The sequence below is a fragment of the Amia ocellicauda genome, chromosome 7, assembly GCF_036373705.1.
Source record: "Amia ocellicauda isolate fAmiCal2 chromosome 7, fAmiCal2.hap1, whole genome shotgun sequence".
In the NCBI taxonomy this organism is placed as follows: Eukaryota; Metazoa; Chordata; class Actinopteri; order Amiiformes; family Amiidae; genus Amia; species Amia ocellicauda.
The window spans coordinates 9,405,171-9,424,602 of NC_089856.1; the positions used below are offsets into that span (position 1 = coordinate 9,405,171).

The following is a 19,432-nucleotide window of genomic DNA, read 5'->3' on the forward strand; positions in this document are numbered from 1 at the left end:
AATCAAACTAGCACAACGATTTCTAACTAGGTCTTGTTTCTCTGGAATAGGAAGAGACACCACGCTAGCACTGAAGTCGAGCAAGATTCTACCTTTTCCTACCCTAAAACGGATATAAATTCATCTTGCTATTCTACGTTTTAAAGGCAGTCTGCACAAAAATCCCTGTGCACAGATCACCCTAAATTACTTGGCTTGGAGTTGAATAAATTGGTCAGGATGTGCCTGGTCAAAAGCTTGCTGAACATTCCAATATTGTAAATCCCTTAGCATCTGAAAGCTTTAAGTTAAGCAAGAATAATAATGTTACCGCATAGATATGGTTCTAGTTTTCCTCCAATAATTAATTTAAAAGGATTTACAATCGTTACTGGCGTTGTCATGCCTAGAATGAGAAGAATCTCCCATTTCTTGTAAATAAATAAAGCCATGTGTCTAGTTTTCCGAATTTTTTTCTGAGGTTTTAAATATTAGGAACAGGAAACCACTCGCACTCAAACAGATAATGGCTTCATTAGCCTTTATGAACTTACATACTTAACAGAAGCACTCATATGTATATGTACAAAAAACAAAAAGCAACAACTGCATCCATTGTTCAGCCCCCAGCTATTGACAAATGCAATAGTAGCTAGCTTTTAATGTCATGATGCCTTTTGATACGGGTTAAGAGTCGGACAGTAACCTTGAGATGGTCCGAGAGAAAAAGCTGCGGCAGGCTGAACTATGCCGTAAGGCAATCCGCTGTATGGATTGAGTGAATTGGATTGTAGCGAGTCAAGCTGATCAAGGGGATGGTGGGGAGAGCTTGTGTGGGTGGCAATAAAGCTCTTATTCCACCTTTGTTAAAAATTCATCTGTATTGTAGCTGTATTTGCGGTCTTCATAGCAACTGCACTATATATAGCTGCAGCCCTGCCGATCACTCTGTCCCCAAGCAAAAAAACAGCATCTGGAGAGTGCGTTGCAGAAAGATACGGCTCCCCAAATCTCAAAATCCTGCACTAGGAGAGATTTTTTCAACTTAGACCTTCAGTATAGTATCCATTAATAACACTCAATCATATAAAAGGTTTTAACAGCTTTCTCCCCTCTTCCAGGGCTACCTACACACAGGTATAACACAAAAGCAATGGAACCATCTCATTTACCTAGGTAAGCTGGCAGAGAAGCTTTTTATATCATATGGCAACCATTATAGTCTATGCAGGCTACTTTTAATACATTGAAGGATATGCAAAGTGAATGTGAAATTAAGGGATGTGAATAATAAAATTAAAAAATATACATGCAAATAGTGTTAGTGTGTGGAAGACCATGTCAGTTGCCATGGACTGTAATAAGAATATTAGTTTATACTTTAATTCTAGTGCATAGGCCAACTTATTCAAACCCCTGTGAAATTTTAAATTCCTCTTGTACTAGCAATGATCTGTACAGAACATCTGGGGACTGACTGAGTGAGGTTAAAAGTCAGTTTATAATCATTTCACAATAATAAACCATGAGACACGCTTCTTGCAATGCTCTGGGAGGCTGGGTCATTTTCACTGGCACAACTGTAATCAGTGTATGACTCAAGGGCATGAGACAATATTTTTTTTTTTATTATTATTATTATTATTTATGGTCTTTTAGGGACACTAGGGCTTAAGTTTAGCAAAACAGGGAGTAACAGTTGGGGGGGACTAAATCTCACCTCACAGTGGTGGGATGAGCTGCTTGTGAGCATTAGGACTGGACAGGGTGCTGCCACCTTTTGATTTCTCCAAGACATGTTTAGGATACACCTTCAGCCCACTCTAACTTCCTGTCACAAATGAAATTACTTGCTTTCATGTGTAGAGGTTTGCTTTGTCATGTGCTGTATGTGTAGCATAAGTATGTTCTTATTGCGCTGAATACAACATCACTAGGGCTGCAACAACTAATCGATTATTTTTGGCAACAAATTTCAAATTGATTAGTTGGTTCTACCAGGGCGCAATGCCGGCTGCAGCTACACCAGTGGAAAGCTGTGAAAGTCTTCTAAAGTATGGGAACACTTTACACTGAACACTGCAAAGAAGACTGTTTGCTGCAACATGTGCAAAGCTCAACTCACATGGTGCGGGAGCACAACAATGATGCATGAGCACCTGAAGAGAAAACACAGGCTGGTACAGGCAGTGGCACTGGATCCGACACGTCATTTATAGTCTGACATCCAAAAAGTTGTCCATCAAGGACATTACACTTTTTTATTATTAATAATATTATTATTATTACACTTTGGATCCGTTCAAAATCTTTTCCGTTTCTTGAACTGGTGTGTCTCACAAGCTACATCTGTTTCTTTACCTCCTCAACTACATTATTATTATCATTATTATTTATATTATACATTTTATTTATAACGCAATCTTATTATACCCAATCATGACACTCAAGCAAAAGTCAAACCAGACACTGTAAAAAGAAAATGTAAGCAAGAAAACAAGCAGGGAGCAAGCAATACAAAAATCCTAAGAAGTTTTTAAAACTTGCAACTAACAGAGATAGTTAAAAAAAAATTAAGACATTTCTTTAAACTATCATGTGTAGGGGCACTTCTCAGAGCCTATGGATGTGCGTTGCACAGCCACGGCACAGTGCTGCAGAAGGTACAAAGTACACCTCACCATAAACACAAAAGCAGAGTGCATGTTTCAACGTTAAACCATTTATTTAAAAGTGCAAATCTTTGTTAATAATGTAAGTCACATTGTTGTGGTTTATCTGTGCTTAAACAATTCTTACAATTCTAGCTACATCAGACAGTAGGCACCATTCATACCCAGCTCCTCCATGATAGCTTACCATGTATTGTTGGTCTATATTTATTTGATATGTTGTATAGTTATTAATGGTTAGACACGCAGATGATGAGCTTTTCCACCAATCCACATCTTCCTCTCGTGTTTCATTGTCTGATGTCATTTTTAACGCACATAAAATCAGATCGAATCGAACTCGTTTCACAGTCAGTGTGCCAGGTGGAAAGGGAATATGAACACACTCGTGTTTTTCTCTTTTCACGCATGTTATGATCGTATGCATCATCCAGTGTGCATATAAATGTAAATATTGTGCTACTATGCATACTCGTATTGGCTCTCATTTAAGGAAAAAACGAAATATGCCTCCATAGTACAGTATTAGACGGTCGTGGAAGCTATTTGATGTAGAAAACCTGTAAACACTGAATTTAATGTTTACTTTATTTTTATCAAAATAGTTTAGCTCCTTTCAAACTGAAGAGTAAAACAGCTTTATGTTTTGAGATCAATGTAAAAACACCTGTTAATATACACTCACCTAAAGGATTATTAGGAACACCTGTTCAATTTCTCATTAATTCAATTATCTAACCAACCAATCACATGGCAGTTGCTTCAATGCATTTAGGGGTGTGGTCCTGGTCAAGACAATCTCCTGAACTCCAAACTGAATGTCTGAATGGGAAAGAAAGGTGATTTAAGCAATTTTGAGCGTGGCATGGTTGTTGGTGCCAGACGGGCCGGTCTGAGTATTTCACAATCTGCTCAGTTACTGGGATTTTCACGCACAACCATTTCTAGGGTTTACAAAGAATGGGGTGAAAAGGGAAAAACATCCAGTATGCGGCAGTCCTGTGGGCGAAAATGCCTTGTTGATGCTAGAGGTCAGAGGAGAATGGGCCGACTGATTCAAGCTGATAGAAGAGCAACTTTGACTGAAATAACCACTCGTTACAACCGAGGTATGCAGCAAAGCATTTGTGAAGCCACAACACGTACAACCTTGAGGCGGATGGGCTACAACAGCAGAAGACCCCACCGGGTACCACTCATCTCCACTACAAATAGGAAAAAGAGGCTACAATTTGCACAAGCTCACCAAAATTGGACAGTTGAAGACTGGAAAAATGTTGCCTGGTCTGATGAGTCTCGATTTCTGTTGAGACATTCAGATGGTAGAGTCAGAATTTGGCGTAAACAGAATGAGAACATGGATCCATCATGCCTTGTTACCACTGTGCAGGCTGGTGGTGGCGGTGTAATGGTGTGGGGGATGTTTTCTTGGCACACTTTAGGCCCCTTAGTGCCAACTGGGCATCGTTTAAATGCCATGGCCTACCTGAGCATTGTTTCTGACCATGTCCATCCCTTTATGACCACCATGTACCCATCCTCTGATGGCTACTTCCAGCAGGATAATGCACCATGTCACAAAGGTCGAATCATTTCAAATTGGTTTCTTGAACATGACAATGAGTTCACTGTACTAAACTGGCCCCCACAGTCACCAGATCTCAACCCAATAGAGCATCTTTGGGATGTGGTGGAACGGGAGCTTCGTGCCCTGGATGTGCATCCCACAAATCTCCATCAACTGCAAGATGCTATCCTATCAATATGGGCCAACATTTCTAAAGAATGCTTTCAGCACATTGTTGCATCAATGCCACGTAGAATTAAGGCAGTTCTGAAGGCGAAAGGGGGTCAAACACAGTATTAGTATGGTGTTCCTAATAATCCTTTAGGTGAGTGTATACAGTATATTACCCTTTATTTTTTGCACATATGTTTTCTATTGGTTTTATAACTGCCATCTCAAATTGTTTTAAAGAGAGCATTACATAAGATGAGGAAAATCTCAAAACTTTAGATTTAGGTATAGGGTTTTTTTAATAAAACACTTGCATTTAATGCTGGAATAATTTTTATCCGATTAATCGAAGTACTAATTGACAGATTAATCAATTATCAAAATAGTCGTTTGTTGCAGCTTAAACATCACCCCAGCACCCAAAGGTGCTTATAGTAAATGCTTCATCAGGTCAGTCCCAAACAAAGCCTTTTTCAGCCTTACAATTTTCGAATGTTTATTTTTTTAATGTTTTAAACTCCTACACCCTGAATCAAACTAGGTCCGCCACCTCTCACCCTAGACTCAGACATTTAAATCACAACATCCCCTTTTTTAGGGCATCGTTTATGAATTGTGAAAGTTTGTGGCATTTACATGACCCTGCGTCTTGGCATCTTGCCTGTTGCCACTGAAAACCTGCTATTCTGCCTAGACATTAGTTTCATGCAGCAGTACCAGGAGAAAAAAAGACAAGGTTACGCATACCATAATAAAAAAGGTGCAAGTACATTATGGAGGACATCAATGTTGATTAATTAAATTAAATTTATATTTAGAAAAATAAATGGTGAGTATAATACTTTCATCCCTTCAACACATTCCCTATAAGGTTATAAAAAAAAAAAAAAAAAAGGCAACACACATCAATATAAGACAAGGAGCCTGGCTTGAGGACATTTTGAACAATCTGCGTAGGTTCATGGAAACAATCGGCCTGGACCGTTTACCTTTCCACTTCATTTCCCACTGCCATGTTTCTATGTAGACTCTGAAAATGTCAGATCCTCCTTAAATCAAAACACGGCCAGGACGTTTCAACAGCAGGACAATCATATAGACCAGATCCTGCTCTGCAAGGTTTCATGCTTGAGATACTCCTCTCTTGCCAAAGGATTATACTGCCCTGTATCCATTTCACAACCCAGAGCAGATATAATGTCCCTAATGGTGCAACCTATTTGGATTTTAAATCTACGTAGATAATAGGTTTGGAAACAATTTCCCGGATCAGTATAAAATGATCACTAATAAAACAAACAGGGATACGTACAATAGGGTGTAACACTGTTCAGTATTGTTTTTTCAGCAGAACTGTGAAGGGGACATATTCAATTAAGTCAGTTTCATTTTTATTTTTGTTTCTAATTAAAACAATTAGGGAGAAATGCTATAATCTGTGCTGATGCCTTTAAATAAACCAAGACCAACTTGTTCAAGGTGTCAGAAGGAACGGCAGCAGCCTAGCTTTATTTATGCACAGAGGGATATGGAAATGGCTGCCATCTTCAATAGAGTTTGAATTTGCCCGATTTCACAGGATGCTCCTAGTTCCTGGTTGCCTGGTGACCCAGTTTCAGAATGGCATACCAGGCTGTTTCAGCAAGGGGGGAGAGGAGGGGGCTGGGGGATTGGGGGCTCAAAATCTAGGCCTAATATTTCTTGCCATCACAGAGGCATGCATTATTTTCTGAAGCAGAACAGGGCTCCAGTTTTCAGCAGTAACGCTCCTGCTGGTAGGAGCCCAGAGTCTCCTGCAGATTGGATTATAGTGTGTTGTTCTCTGGAGACTTTACCTTGACAGTGAGCTCCCACTCCATGACTCATTCCGTTTTCTCACCCCCTCCTCTTTCAGTTCTCTCCTCTCCTGTCAACCCCCCACCCCCACAACTACCCCTTAAGCACAGATTTCAGGTAATTGCATTCTAGTGAATCACACCTTTTGACAGTTTTTATGTACAGTAGGGATTGTCATTTTGCCCTTAGTGCTTGTGAAAAAGACACCAGAAAACAGAACCAGCTACAGTCTGACGCTACAGCAAACGGTGGGAAAACAGTTGTTCCCCGAGGCTCCAGCATTATTTTAAACATTAAATCTTATCTGTTGCCTCCCCTTAACAAAATGAAAGCAGCCTTATTGGAGTGTGTGAAGATGTACTACAAAAACAATTGGGTCCACGTGTAATAACAGATCAAACGCAGAATAGAGTTGAGCAACAGGTAAGAATCATTATGAAGGCAGATAATCTGGGTCAATTTAGATGTCTATCTAAACACAGGCTAGAGGTGGCAATACCAAGCAGAAGATCACAAAAGATCAAACTTTTCACTTTCATGTTGGATTAAGGGAAACTGCTGAAAAAGGACAATATTAAAGTCAGTAGCCTGCTTTATAAAATCCCATTGAGGAACTAAAGGAAATGTAATAAGTGTTAAATACAAGTATTTGTTTTTGTTTTCCTCTCTCAACTAGCATACGGACTTCAAGTTCTTTCTGTAACAGCCTTATCCCTAAAGGAATGCTTCAGGGAAGACTTCACTGAAAGAGTCTCAAGGAACAAGCCACGGTACATTTTGAAAAGCTAATACAAAGTCTTTTAAATTAACAGCTCTCCAAAACATACAAATAAACCAGGCTGTCAAGACACAAGCAGTTATACTCTCCCCCAGCTAAACATCCATTCACTAACATGCTGGATATGGCCAATCTCAAAATATCACAACATAGTGGTTTTCAGGCTAGAGATCTCAATTTCAGCTGGACCCAGAGCAAACAAACCCCTCCAACCAAGACAGTTGTGTGGCAGAAGAAAAGCAGCCCTTCTAAAGTAGTCCCAGCTGAATTCAAGCACTGCTGTCATTGCTTTCATGTAAATAAACAGGTCTGCAAATAAATCAGGTCTCAAAGGGGCAATTTTGAGTGAAGACAATGCAATATAACCATTAAGAAAGATGGATTTCTCCATTTAAAATTATCCACCCCCGACCACCACAGTCATCCCATCCCAAATATATAAACTGATTTTGTTGGTCTAAAAATGGCTTTGCTTACTCCAAGTTATGTTAAATATATCTCAGCAGTGGCGATCACACCCTCATTTTGATACATGTTATTCTGCGATTCATTTAGTTTCTTAAATACTTTTCATTAAACTAAACTTAATTGTCCATGATCTCTTTTCTGAACTTGTCGAACAGTGTGTCAACCTACAGAAAACCAAATGTTCCACTGGACGGATCCAAGTACAGACAGGAAGTGTGTACACATTTAATTGAGGCTCTCTAGAAAAAGCACACCCTATGATTTGGTTCAATCCAGTAAAACCTTTGCAGTGTTTTCTCTAGTAATGGGGGATGGAAATTGTCCTTTACAATATTTATTCAGGTAAATAAAATACATGATTGGAATACTTTCAACTGCTATGTCACTGCACTGTCTAGTTCAAACCCAAGTACTTTCAAACACTCAACACATATGGGACAATGTTTGTTCCCAATACAGGTCCTTAGCACTCCAGTACACTGTCCCATTTTACAAGTTATTCCCATTACAACTATTCTCTGCATTTCTATTGCTACAAGTCAGATCTAGGACAATGGGCCTACAGTTTGACATTTCCAGTTCATCTTTCTCTTTGTAGGATTTTTTCAAACAGCCCTAAATCAGTCAGAACAGTCTGAGCCGAGCCTAAAACCAAGGTCCTTTTGTGGTGCAAAACATGGTACCTGCGCTGTTATGCACCACTGTCCAGTCAAGTTCAGATATGCCTCCTCTATCTGTATCCTTCACACTTGAGAAAAGTTTGTCACAAGATTAATTTCGCTGCAGACATTAAATCTGGCTGGCCTCCAGCAGTAGATGCAATGAATGAAATATTCAGTGGCTTTGTTAGTGATGCGAGAACTACACCGCACTTCACGTTAGGCTGCTTGTTAGCAGGGGTTGCACAGCGACACAACCAATGTAGAGTCTGGGGAAGTCTCATATCAGGCAATGTCCCCTGCTGGCCTTTCAACGCCTACCATTTACTTAACTAAAAATGAAACCTTGCTTACTACAATCTCCTTACTCTAAAATGCACGGGGGGGAAATGAACCTCCCGTGCAATGCAGCCCTTGAAGTGAAGGTGCCATTGTATTGCTACTTCCATAAAATGTAGGTGCTTCACACTGAGTTTTCCAAAGGACCTTCCATGTGATCACCAAGGACGAAACATGCTTTCTTGCACCCTTTTTGAGAGATGAGTGGCATTAACAATTAGAGGGAAATTAAAAATTCAACCACTAAAGATGTGAACCACTCCATGTGGGCTCTCTAGTACAAGCTTGGAAAGTGTGTCACTTTCTATGACTACAATCATCAGTATAAACCAGGACAGCAAAATGAGTCGCAGTGACCAGAATTTGAAAGCACAGGCTTCACAGGAACAAGCAGTTTAAAATGTATGATTAAGATGTATAAAACACTATTGCAAGTTAATCCATCACCGAGATAAGGCCATTCAAAGCTGTCAAGTCCTGGCGTCCCTTGCCGGCAGCAATCTCATTGGCTGAATAGATCCATTTGTAAATATAAAAGACTTACATGCTTTATGTTCATATCCATATGATGGGAGTTGCACAACAGTGAGCTGATGAAAAATGTCTGATATCTGGATGGATTTTCTGCATTGTTTCCAGTACATTAAGGCCCATGGGGGTGGAATACAAACTGCTCATTGTTTTACACTTTAAAGATGTTTTTTCAAGACGTACATTCTTTCAGTTCTATTTTGATCCGTTGAAGTATCTCAAACTTTAACGTCTCACAAAAAATCCCTCCGGACCATTTTTGGCATTTATTGCAAATTATATGCATACAACTAATGACATACTTTGCTCTCCCAGGTTGGGTGGGCTCAGATTCAGTCTTGATTTCATCACCTTGCAAGTGTAATCTGGGGTGCTATGAATTGGAGCCACAAGAGCCCTCAGTTCCTCTCTGCCATTTGTGATGTGGACTCACATTGGGAGAGAGAGCAGATACTGCTACCAATGCACAAAGGCCATGCATATATTACCTTACGTCCTGTGCTAGTAAGAGTACATTTGGAAACCCCCCAAATTGGATGGGGCAGAATAAATAACTCCAAATGGAAAGCCAAAAAATAAATTACAATTGGCATAACAAAGACATACTTGGCAAATGCCTAATATAAATAGCTTTCCATTAAACAAGGCATGAGTTCAAATGGACTTTGGCCAGTTTTAAGGCAGAAGTGCCGCTACTTCCTGTAATAGAATTACCCAACCTTTTTATTGTACATCTATTTCTGCAAGGTCAAAAAGAAGCCCATAATGCAAGGAAGTCATTCACCCAGATCCCCCCACCACCTCCTTACAATGCAGAATTTCAGACTATGAAATGCAAAGGTTTAACTCATGCACCCTTAACAGAAAATCCAAACTACTGTACACCACTGTTTCCATAATAAGACAACTGGCAAGTGCATTCCTCTGACACACCCCTTTGAACTTTCATTCCCTCTTTGCAACAAGTTGGTCACACGTTACAGTCATCCACACCATATCATGACACACGTGAAAGAGACCAGAAATAAAGTAGTCATCTCAAAATAAAGCAAATGTATTTTGTAAAAAGAGTACATTCACCAATGTTGTATTATAAACCCCACAAACCTGTAGGTTTAAATATATATATATATATATATATATATATATATAGTAAAATTAGACAAAACTGCAAAATAAAAAAAAACATTGCAAGGTTTCTGACTACGACAATACAGCTCACTGGGCAAAAAGCAGCCCATCACCCAGACTGACATCAAATCAATCTCTGATAACTACATAATATAAAAAAAAACACCTTTTTTCCCAGTAATGACTGAAGAATCCCTATCTGATTTAGAATGTGCTCTAAATCATGTGATGTAAGGTATTTAGAAAGGTAGTTCATTTAAAAGCAGACACTACAAAATGTATGAATACTAAGAGAATATTATAGAAAACTATTGTAACCTTGCTGAAGCATGCACTAGAAGCCTGAAAGAAGCATGCTTCATTAAAGCATACTAAATCATATGAAAGCCTTCCTTGTTTGATCGGTACTAACAAATGGATCACAAAAGCTAATTTACCATTTCTTAAAGCATAGCACTGAGTTAGCTCAAACAAGCTGGCTGGGGATTTGGTTAAGGCCCCCACAACACTTGGTGTAGTTTTCTACCACCGCAGATTTCCAATGAGCTGAAAATTATATTGCAGACTCAAATATTTCGCATTGAAAATTCAGTGAACAGAAGCTGTGCATCGGCGAATTATTTTAAGAAAGCCAACCTAGCTAATGCCTGATTTTAACTGGCATCAAGTTCAATTAGACAACGAGTTCCTGAGAAATAAAAAGCTGCATCGTTTAATATATAGCTAGGCAAGGTGTGAGCCATGAAATCAGCATCTCAATCCAGAAAGATCAAGTGACAACTCGAAAGCTAGCACCTCAAGAAACGATACATCGGAAATGTTTGATTGAATAGATTTTTTTTAAGAAACCAACGATATTTCAATTTAAAGGGTTCGTTATCAAATTTAAGTTTAAATACAACAATACATCAGGTAGACATATTCGGTTTTCGACGTTTCCATTTAGAAAGACTGAGTTGCTACCTAACCCCTTGTAGTTACAGTAAGGTAGCTTTCGTGGATACTGACACACAAGATCTATTTTGATACATAGATAACATTCAGTATCTTTTCAGTAACATAGCTGCCTGTTAATGATAGACAGAAAAAGCATGCAAACCGTACGTTTTATATTTTCAACACGAAGTCGTGGACAGCACGGTCCGATGTTGTCACCTACTGTATTTGCCATTGACGTGTAGAGATACTATCACATCAATGAGCAGAGAGCTCAATCGATTCAAGTTTAACCAATACAAAAATTGTATTTATTCCTCTGAGGATATGTTTTCATTATCAATATTATTCACCCTCTGTCTCGCTAGGCCTCGCTTTATCACCGCTGCGTAATGCAACCTCGGACTTTCCTACCGTCACCTACACCGTGCTACGCTCTCTTTTCCCGGCGACCGCACGTCAGAGTGCCCGTTCCCCCTCCAACAAAAAATAAATAAACCACTCGAAGAAAATGAAACTGAATTTGATCATTGTGTTTCTTTAAAGATAAAATGTGATACCTGTGTTTTTTTTTACGTCCTCCCCGTTTTGGCTCCTAAATTTAAAGAGCAGCGCTTCCTCCGCGGCTCGTCTGTCTCTCCGCTCCGGCCTCCGCTCCGCGCCCCGCTGCTACGCAACCACCAGGGCGGGCGCGAACACGCCCCGCCGGCGAGTGATTGACAGGCGGCTCCACCTGTCACAGGGGAGAGCTGTGATTGACGCGGCCCGCCAGCCAATGGAGTGAGAGTATGAGCTCAGGCGGCGCTCCGGTGTCATTGGCCGGGCTGGTGCGGGGTCCTCGGGCTGTCACTAGGCAGGTAGAGCTGGTGACGCACATGCTGCAAACGCGTCTCGCAGGATTTCGGTATTTGACATTGATCTGGTCCATTTTCAATGTTGTTGCATGTGAAAAGATACCCCAATAATTCCAAGAAGCTGCAACGCATTAATAAGCGAATGGCAAACAAGGGCTAAGTTCTTCAACATAACCTAGTGCTAGGTTTATGAGGCCTTCTGGGTAGTGTGCACAGCATGGTAGACCCCATTGTAGTCACGAAACGGCGGTTACCCCACGTACTACACTGAGGTGAAGTACCTTCATATATGATTTATGAACAATTAAATCGGTTTTACAAAACTTACAAATGGAAGAGACTGACAAATTCAAAACTTACAAATGGAAGAGACTGAAATTATGCTTCCAGTCTAGTTCTCAAAACCTTACTGTAAACCAATGTAGTTTAATAACACATTATGATTTTCTGTATGTCCTTTTGTCAAACCAAAATACATTGTGATACAACTTTCTGCAGATCTCCTTCAACGTAAGCCATACAAATACATACAATACAATACATACAATTTGTATACATACAAATATTTTGTTGGTTATGAACTCAATTATAATACAGAATACTAAATCCCTTTATGTTTTTACAGTGTTTATTACAACGATACAAATATAACAGTGCTTGTATAATCCAATTAATAGCAATCATTATAATAATTGGTTCGTAATTACAGCACTAACACGTCGCCCTCTGCCGCGTAATAATTACTGCAACTTTGTTTTTCTTTTGGGGGTTGCGTCACGGCGTCAGGACGTGCGCGTACCCGAGTCTCTGTTCTGATTGGCCCGAGCAGTTCAGGCCAGTGAGTGGGGCAATAACAGGGAGGCTGCTGCCAAAAACTGCTCCGGCGAAACACAGTCAACTGCATTGTCGCCAATCACTGAATACCCGGTGGGAGGCTTGGCTACCGGAAGACGATTATTTTGTAGTGTCGGCTGAAACTCCCAACAAGTTGTGATCTAACGTCCGACGTCTTACTTCAGGCGACGATACTCAGGGGAAAAAAGCGCCCGACTTATGCAAATATGCATTGAATATTAAGGCAGCATAGAAACATAACTCGCCCGGAACAGAATCAAACCGACACAGAATTCCACTAACAGGTAGAGTATTAACATGCATACTTTTTCATTTTAGTTTGTCGATTTTTTGCAATAATAAATGTTCCGTATTCATGCAATAAAATGGATAATACTGTGCATTGAAGCTGCAGGATATGGTGTTTTGCAGACGTGCGCGCGTTTGTGTTGGTGCATGTTTTCTCAATCATAGTTCAATGCACTGCAAACGATGGCGTTTTGGGTCTGCTGTACATGGAAGTATAACGGGGTGATGTTTTATTGTGACAGTTATAAATAAAATCCGGTTAGGTTTACTGTACGTAAGTAGGGTCTTTCATTTTAAACATATGGTAAACAAGTATAACTAGTCAGCACATTCAACATGTTTAAATAAGCATGAATCTTTTGTTGCATGTCTCTACCCTAATTCAACATAACGCCACGCCGTCTTTCTTTCGTGAGGGGACTGTCAAGTTGTATTGTCAAAACACCTGTCAGCATGAAAAACGGGCTCCACTTCAGAAAGCAAAGTAGGTTATGGCCACTGCTTGCTTCAGTCTGTGTTGACCATGCTGCGAGGCAGTGGGGAAAAACATGATTTTCTCTAAGCCTGGAAAACAGACAGCCGTGATTCAACAGCCTGTATAAGAAACGTTTAAATCAAAGCTACAGGGGAGAAAAATATAATTTAGTCTGCAGTTAGATTGTCTTGCTGTGGAGGGATACACCTGACTGGCTGGTTTGTAAGAATATGGGCGTTTTATCAGTTACAGTAATTAGCAAAGAATGGGCAGGGCCTGGGCATTGACCCCATCTAGGCATTATATGATGTGTTAATAGTGACATGTCAGTCAAGGTGACTGGTGATTGGCTAGTATATGTAAGGGCATGGAAGGTTATAAAGGGCAAGTGTTAAGGCTCATTATAGATTTAATTCAAGGCAAGTTGATCCAAGCTTCATCTTTTCCTACAGACAGACCTCTGGAGCACATACCCCTTCTTTTTTTTAATCATGTTACTGGAAGCAATAGCATATAAGGGCTTCCGTTATAAGTTACTGCTGTTGTACCTTGGAAGGATCAGTACATAGTTAGAGTTAGTTTGAGTTGATGTTTCATGGCTAACCACTTCCATACCGTGATAAGGTGCCATTTTCTAGTGGATGTGCTCTTTCTTCTAGTGATGGTCTTGTGTGATTGACGTCTTCTCCTCCTTTGATCTCCCAGGGTAGCTGGTGGAGGCTGGAGGGGTGGGAGCGGGAGGGGGTTGCTGGGTAAGGTCGGGACTGAAAGATGACGACGGAAACGCACGTGAAGGACATCAAGCCTGGCCTCAAGAACCTGAACGTCATCTTCATCGTTCTGGAGACAGGTATCTCTCACTTTCTCTCTCTCCAATTTGTAAGCTCTAAACTTCTGTCAATCCGCTGCATACGGGATTTGCCGGACACTGTTGTATAGCCTCTTTGATCCCTGGTTCCCAACCCTGGTCGTGGAGAATCCCTGTGTCTGCTGGTTGTTGTGCCACCTGAGCTCTTAATGGAACCCTGAACTGGACTCCTGTTGGTCGCATTCCAACCTGTCAGTTGGTGTCCACTCTTAAACAAGGTGGAGATGGGTCAGGTTAAGGAGGTGACAACAGCTGGGGCTGGAATGACCAACCATCCAGCAGACACCACGAGGCCTCCCGGACCCAGGCCAGGGAACCGCTCTCCGACTGATTGTAAGGCGTCGGGGGGGGGGGTGAAGAGTAAATGGTGTCGTCTGTCTTTGTGAAGGACGAGTGACGAAGACCAAGGACGGGCATGAGGTGCGGACCTGCAAGGTGGCCGACAAGACAGGCAGCATCAGCATCTCGGTGTGGGACGAAGTGGGGGGGCTGATCCAAACAGGAGACATCATCCGACTCACCAAGGGGTACTGCCATCCTCGTCCCGTTCTGTACCGTTGTGTCCTGGGCCTGAGAGCCACTAGACCTTCTGCTTTCTATTTCACCAGCCCGCTCAGATGCTAAGCAGATGGTGTTCATTCAGGGGTCTCAAACACGTTCCTGAATGGGCCGCAGTGTCTGTCTGGTTCCGTTTCATCTCACCTCTCTGCTGCTGTTTGTGGGGCCATATTTAACGTGTCATCTCTCTTTTTTTGCTTAAAGACCAGTACAATATTTATTATTCCTGTTCATATTGTTTTTTTATATTACATTGCAATTCTACCGCATAATTGGTATTGAACACCACAGCACTGGTATTGTGATTCAGACCTGCATAATTGCAGTTTGTCATTCTCATTGGTGTAATTTTCTTCAGCTCTGGAATACTGTGCCATCCTCGGCCTTGCTACTTACTAATCATCTTAAGAAAGCCTTGAAGTTGTTCATATTGTTGTCTATGACTTGTAAAAGTTGATTTGCCTTGTATAAGACCTGTTTCACCCCAAGTCCCAGTGCAGTCTTTCAGAGTTGGCAAAAGTCTTCAATAGGGGGTTCTAATTACAAAAACTTGACTTGGGTATATGGAGTCATTGAGTGCCAGGGTTGGAAAGAAATCTCCAGGATTAGGGTTGGAGAACGCTGATGTAGAGAGAGCAGTTTTTATAGTTTCAATAAGATGGACAGGCGTAGTAATACAGGCAGATACCCACACCCTCCTAACTCTCTCGCTCTCTCTCTACCTCCTTCTCTGTGTTTCAGGTATGCTTCAGTTTTTAAAGGCTGTCTCACTCTGTACACAGGGAGAGGGGGAGAGCTGCAGAAGATTGGAGAGTAAGTGTTACCCCATGGCTATACGAGGCATGCTTGATCAAGAGCTAACTCTCAACAATATTTGGTGTTTGAAAAAGAGGACAGATTTCTGATTTGCTTCTTTTGTAGGTGCTCTCAGTCACTTAGCTGGAATATGTATTTCAGGTTTTGAATGACAGTAGATTTCAAGTTCTTTGTAAAATAAACAAGTGCACAGACAAACCAAAATCTTCAACTTTGTCAGCAGATCATATTATGCTAGAACTGCTTACCTACCGATTGTCCCTGTGATAGTGAGGTGTGGGCTCAGCTCTTCGTCTCTGCTTGGTTCTTGGGTTGATTTCTCCCTCTGTCCCCCTCTGGGCAGGTTCTGTATGGTCTATTCGGAGGTGCCCAACTTCAGCGAACCCAACCCCGAGTACTTGACGCAGGTCAATAAAACAGTAAGTACTGACTGCAGCCCTGTAAACTGCCAAAGGAGGAGCTATGACAAGGAACACAGATCTCTTATAACCTGTCGTGTGTTTCACTGTCAGATAAATATGTCATCCAGTCAGAAATATGTCATCTCTAAGTCGATATTTAGGTTCAGTTGTAAGAATTTTGGTCAGTCACTCCGAGACCCCCATAGCCTGTTAATCTCACACAACAACATCTCCCAGAGTCTTCCAGGCCCAGAATGAATCTCTAGATTGTGTGTGTGAGTGTGTATTTTGTTTGTTTTTATACTGTAAGTGTCTGGCAGTCCTAGAAGTGACTCACTTCCTCAAGCTCTTGCACTGTGCCAGGCTGATCAGTATCACATTTCTCTGTTTCCCTCCAGTCTCTGAATGACCAGGGAAGCTCCTCTCACAGCAACAGCACTCCTGCCGTCACAACTGGTGAGTAAACGGGGAGTTCCCAGTGGACCTGCAGGATACTTACTGAATCTATTTCTCCCACACACGCAGTGTTACAGATCAGTGTTTCTGAATGGCACAGAGATAAACCTTATTGGGATCCTTATTAGGGTAACTCCTTTCAAAGGGTTTATATAAAATGTATCCGGCCACTTTTGTTTTGAAAATAACACTGTTGGTGTTCTATAATAGAACAATGATTGTGATTGACTGCCTTGTTTGAATGTGGCAAACACGCTCCTCCATTCCTCCCCCCAAGGAAATGAGACCACCAATGGGAACGGAGTAAGCGCCCCTGCTGCCACCACCTCCACCAATCCCCAGCAAGCAGTGCGGAGCAGCACCCGTGGGGCGGCCAATCAGGGGGCGGCTGTGGCGGTCAGCAACGGCAAGGAGACGCGCCGCTCAGCCAAGAGATGATTGGACCAGGGGGCAGGCCCCTCCCACACCAGCACCCAGGAAATAAATAGGCTAGGATTTTATAACCTGCATTGGGTCTCCACTGAAGCCTTTTATCCCAGTCCTTCACATCCAAAAAAACTCACCTGTAGCTCTGGTCCTGGAGATCCACTCTGAAAGACTTCAATAGAGCAATTATTTTTGCATTTATTAGAATTTAATGCATTTCCCAGATCACTATATAATTACCACATAAAAGCTAAAGGCTCTAGGACAGAGGCTCTCTAGGACCAGGGCAGGAGGACCCCACCCCTTGAACATACAAGGTTCTTGACTCCTGATATACCAGATACTCTTTATGGTGCTGTTTCTAAATCATCACTGTTATTACACAAATTACACACGCCTTGATAAACTTTCTATTCCTAAAATGCAGATATGTATACACAGAACCCTGCCATGTTAAAATCATCGCATAGTTGACAAAGATCAGATTAATGTGGCACAACACTCAGCACTAAAGGGAGCAGCCACAAACACACAGGTAGCTGTTAGCTGGCTCCTTGTGCATCCTGCAGGGGCAAGGCAGATATTTATGCCACTGGGGGCTGAAGTGCTGTGGTGGGAAACTGCAGCTCCACTACTTTTGGGGTGGGTGGGAGGGCAGATTAATTTTATTACAGCAGGGCTCCTATGCTTTGCCCACTTTATATTTGGTAGCATTTTTAAAGGAGCATTAAAAACAATCCCCTCGCAAGTGGCTAGGTCAGTTGTCTGATCTCCAAAATGGCGGCGAGTGACAGACAAAATATCCACATTTTATCAGTCTCATGTGTTTCCATCACTTTAAGGAAACGGCAGCGGGTTTGTCAGTAAAAAAAATGTTTTAAATCTAGAAGATTTTGTAGCTCAGCCTGTGCCTCAGGATTGGTTACATCACCATTTTCAAACTGACTGAAACCACAGTGAGCCATCCGCGTCTTTTCCCAACATTTGCATGCATTCCCCGAGGCAGCACTGTGCTCAGATGACAGCAGGCCGAGACACTTCCAGAAAACTCTCAAACAGACTAGGAAATGGAGGAAGTTTCAAAACATTGGACTTTTGCCCCCACCAGCAAACAGATTCCGAACTTCACTCAAAAAAAGATGCGTGTCTTCGAGCTGTGAGACCTTCTCACTGCAAAGTTGTTAAGCGGAACCACCGTGAATTAAGATGGAATATTTTGTTTCCATCAGCCTTGGGGAGAAAAGATACTAAGTGAACCAAATTAATTGTTATTAGATCTGTGTGAAAGACTCTCAAACTCAACTCCTGGGGGGCTACACTGATTCTGCATACACCACTTTTATATATATATATATATATATATATATATATATATATATATGTCTTAAAGAGATTAAAAAGTATGGTGAAATGCTTTCTGACTTTTCAGGACTAAACATCTGTGCTGTTAGAAATATGACGCGTAGTAATGCTTCTTTATGACTGCCGATTTTCCATCCTTTGTGTTCAGCCCTCATGATACCAGTGTAAAATGTCACTGTCACATGCCATTCTTTTGAAATACAGCGGCTGGATTTGTTGAAAACCTGTGTGGGATTTCTGTGTGTCACGTGTGTGTTTTAAAAGTGAGAGGGGGAAAAAAATGTGGCTAGGATTTATTATTTATTTATTAGCAGACATAGGTCTCATACTATCTTTCAGCACAGAAACCATACTTACACCAAACAATGCAATTTCAAGTGAGGTGTCAAAAGCTGAATTTACAAGTTTAATTTTAGATATAGAACTTCAGATATTCAATAGGCTTGGTTGATATTGTGATAATAGCAAATATAGTGTATCCAGGCCAGGTCATTTTAGAAAAGAGTTTTACACTACAGACTTGGTGTTTAATATACACCAGCTGGTTTCACTGATTAGCACTAGTCTTGCACTACTCCACCTAAAACAAGACTGTAGACCAAGACTAGTGTTAATCTGGGTCTGTAAAAACAAGGCCAATTTCTACTTTGGAATATAAATGGAGCACTAAAGTAATCAATATTAGTTAATAACTCTTAATATTCTAATTAATTATTGACCTGTGTCTATTATTACTGATCTGTGCGTTTGACGTCAAAAGTCGGGACAACAGATCAGTAATAACAGACACTTAATTACAATATCTAGAGTAAAACCTCAAATCGAATGTATCTTAATCCCCGTCGAATCTGCAGGGCTATACATTCCAGAGTTTCTGAAAAATCAAATTTGAAGTTTATCTTCAGTCAGAGCTGGGTGACTTGGCGTCCCAATCCTCTAAAGTGAGATAAGGATCCTACGGCCCATCTTTACTTGCAAAACAAAGCATGTCAATAAGCACCAGGCC

General features: G+C 41.1%; 2 protein-coding genes across 3 annotated transcripts in view; one reads left to right on the top strand and one right to left on the bottom strand.

Moving 5' to 3' along the window:
• rnf41 (ring finger protein 41) overlaps positions 1 to 11,736 on the bottom strand; it is a 34,037-nt gene extending 22,301 nt beyond the window's left edge. For both annotated transcript variants that reach the window (XM_066708239.1, XM_066708237.1), the window contains exon 1: positions 11,628 to 11,736. The gene's annotated coding sequence lies outside the window, so the exon portion shown is untranslated. The remainder of the gene's footprint in view (positions 1 to 11,627) is intronic.
• Positions 11,737 to 12,745: 1,009 nt separating this feature from the next.
• Positions 12,746 to 18,649, top strand: nabp2 (nucleic acid binding protein 2). The gene is made up of 7 exons (XM_066708240.1): positions 12,746 to 13,060; positions 14,245 to 14,389; positions 14,796 to 14,934; positions 15,707 to 15,778; positions 16,125 to 16,200; positions 16,581 to 16,638; positions 16,916 to 18,649. The coding sequence occupies exons 2-7, from the start codon at positions 14,311 to 14,313 to the stop codon at positions 17,074 to 17,076; spliced, it is 585 nt and encodes a 194-aa protein (XP_066564337.1). The 5' UTR covers positions 12,746 to 13,060; positions 14,245 to 14,310; the 3' UTR covers positions 17,077 to 18,649.
• The last annotated feature ends 783 nt before the right edge of the window (positions 18,650 to 19,432 follow it).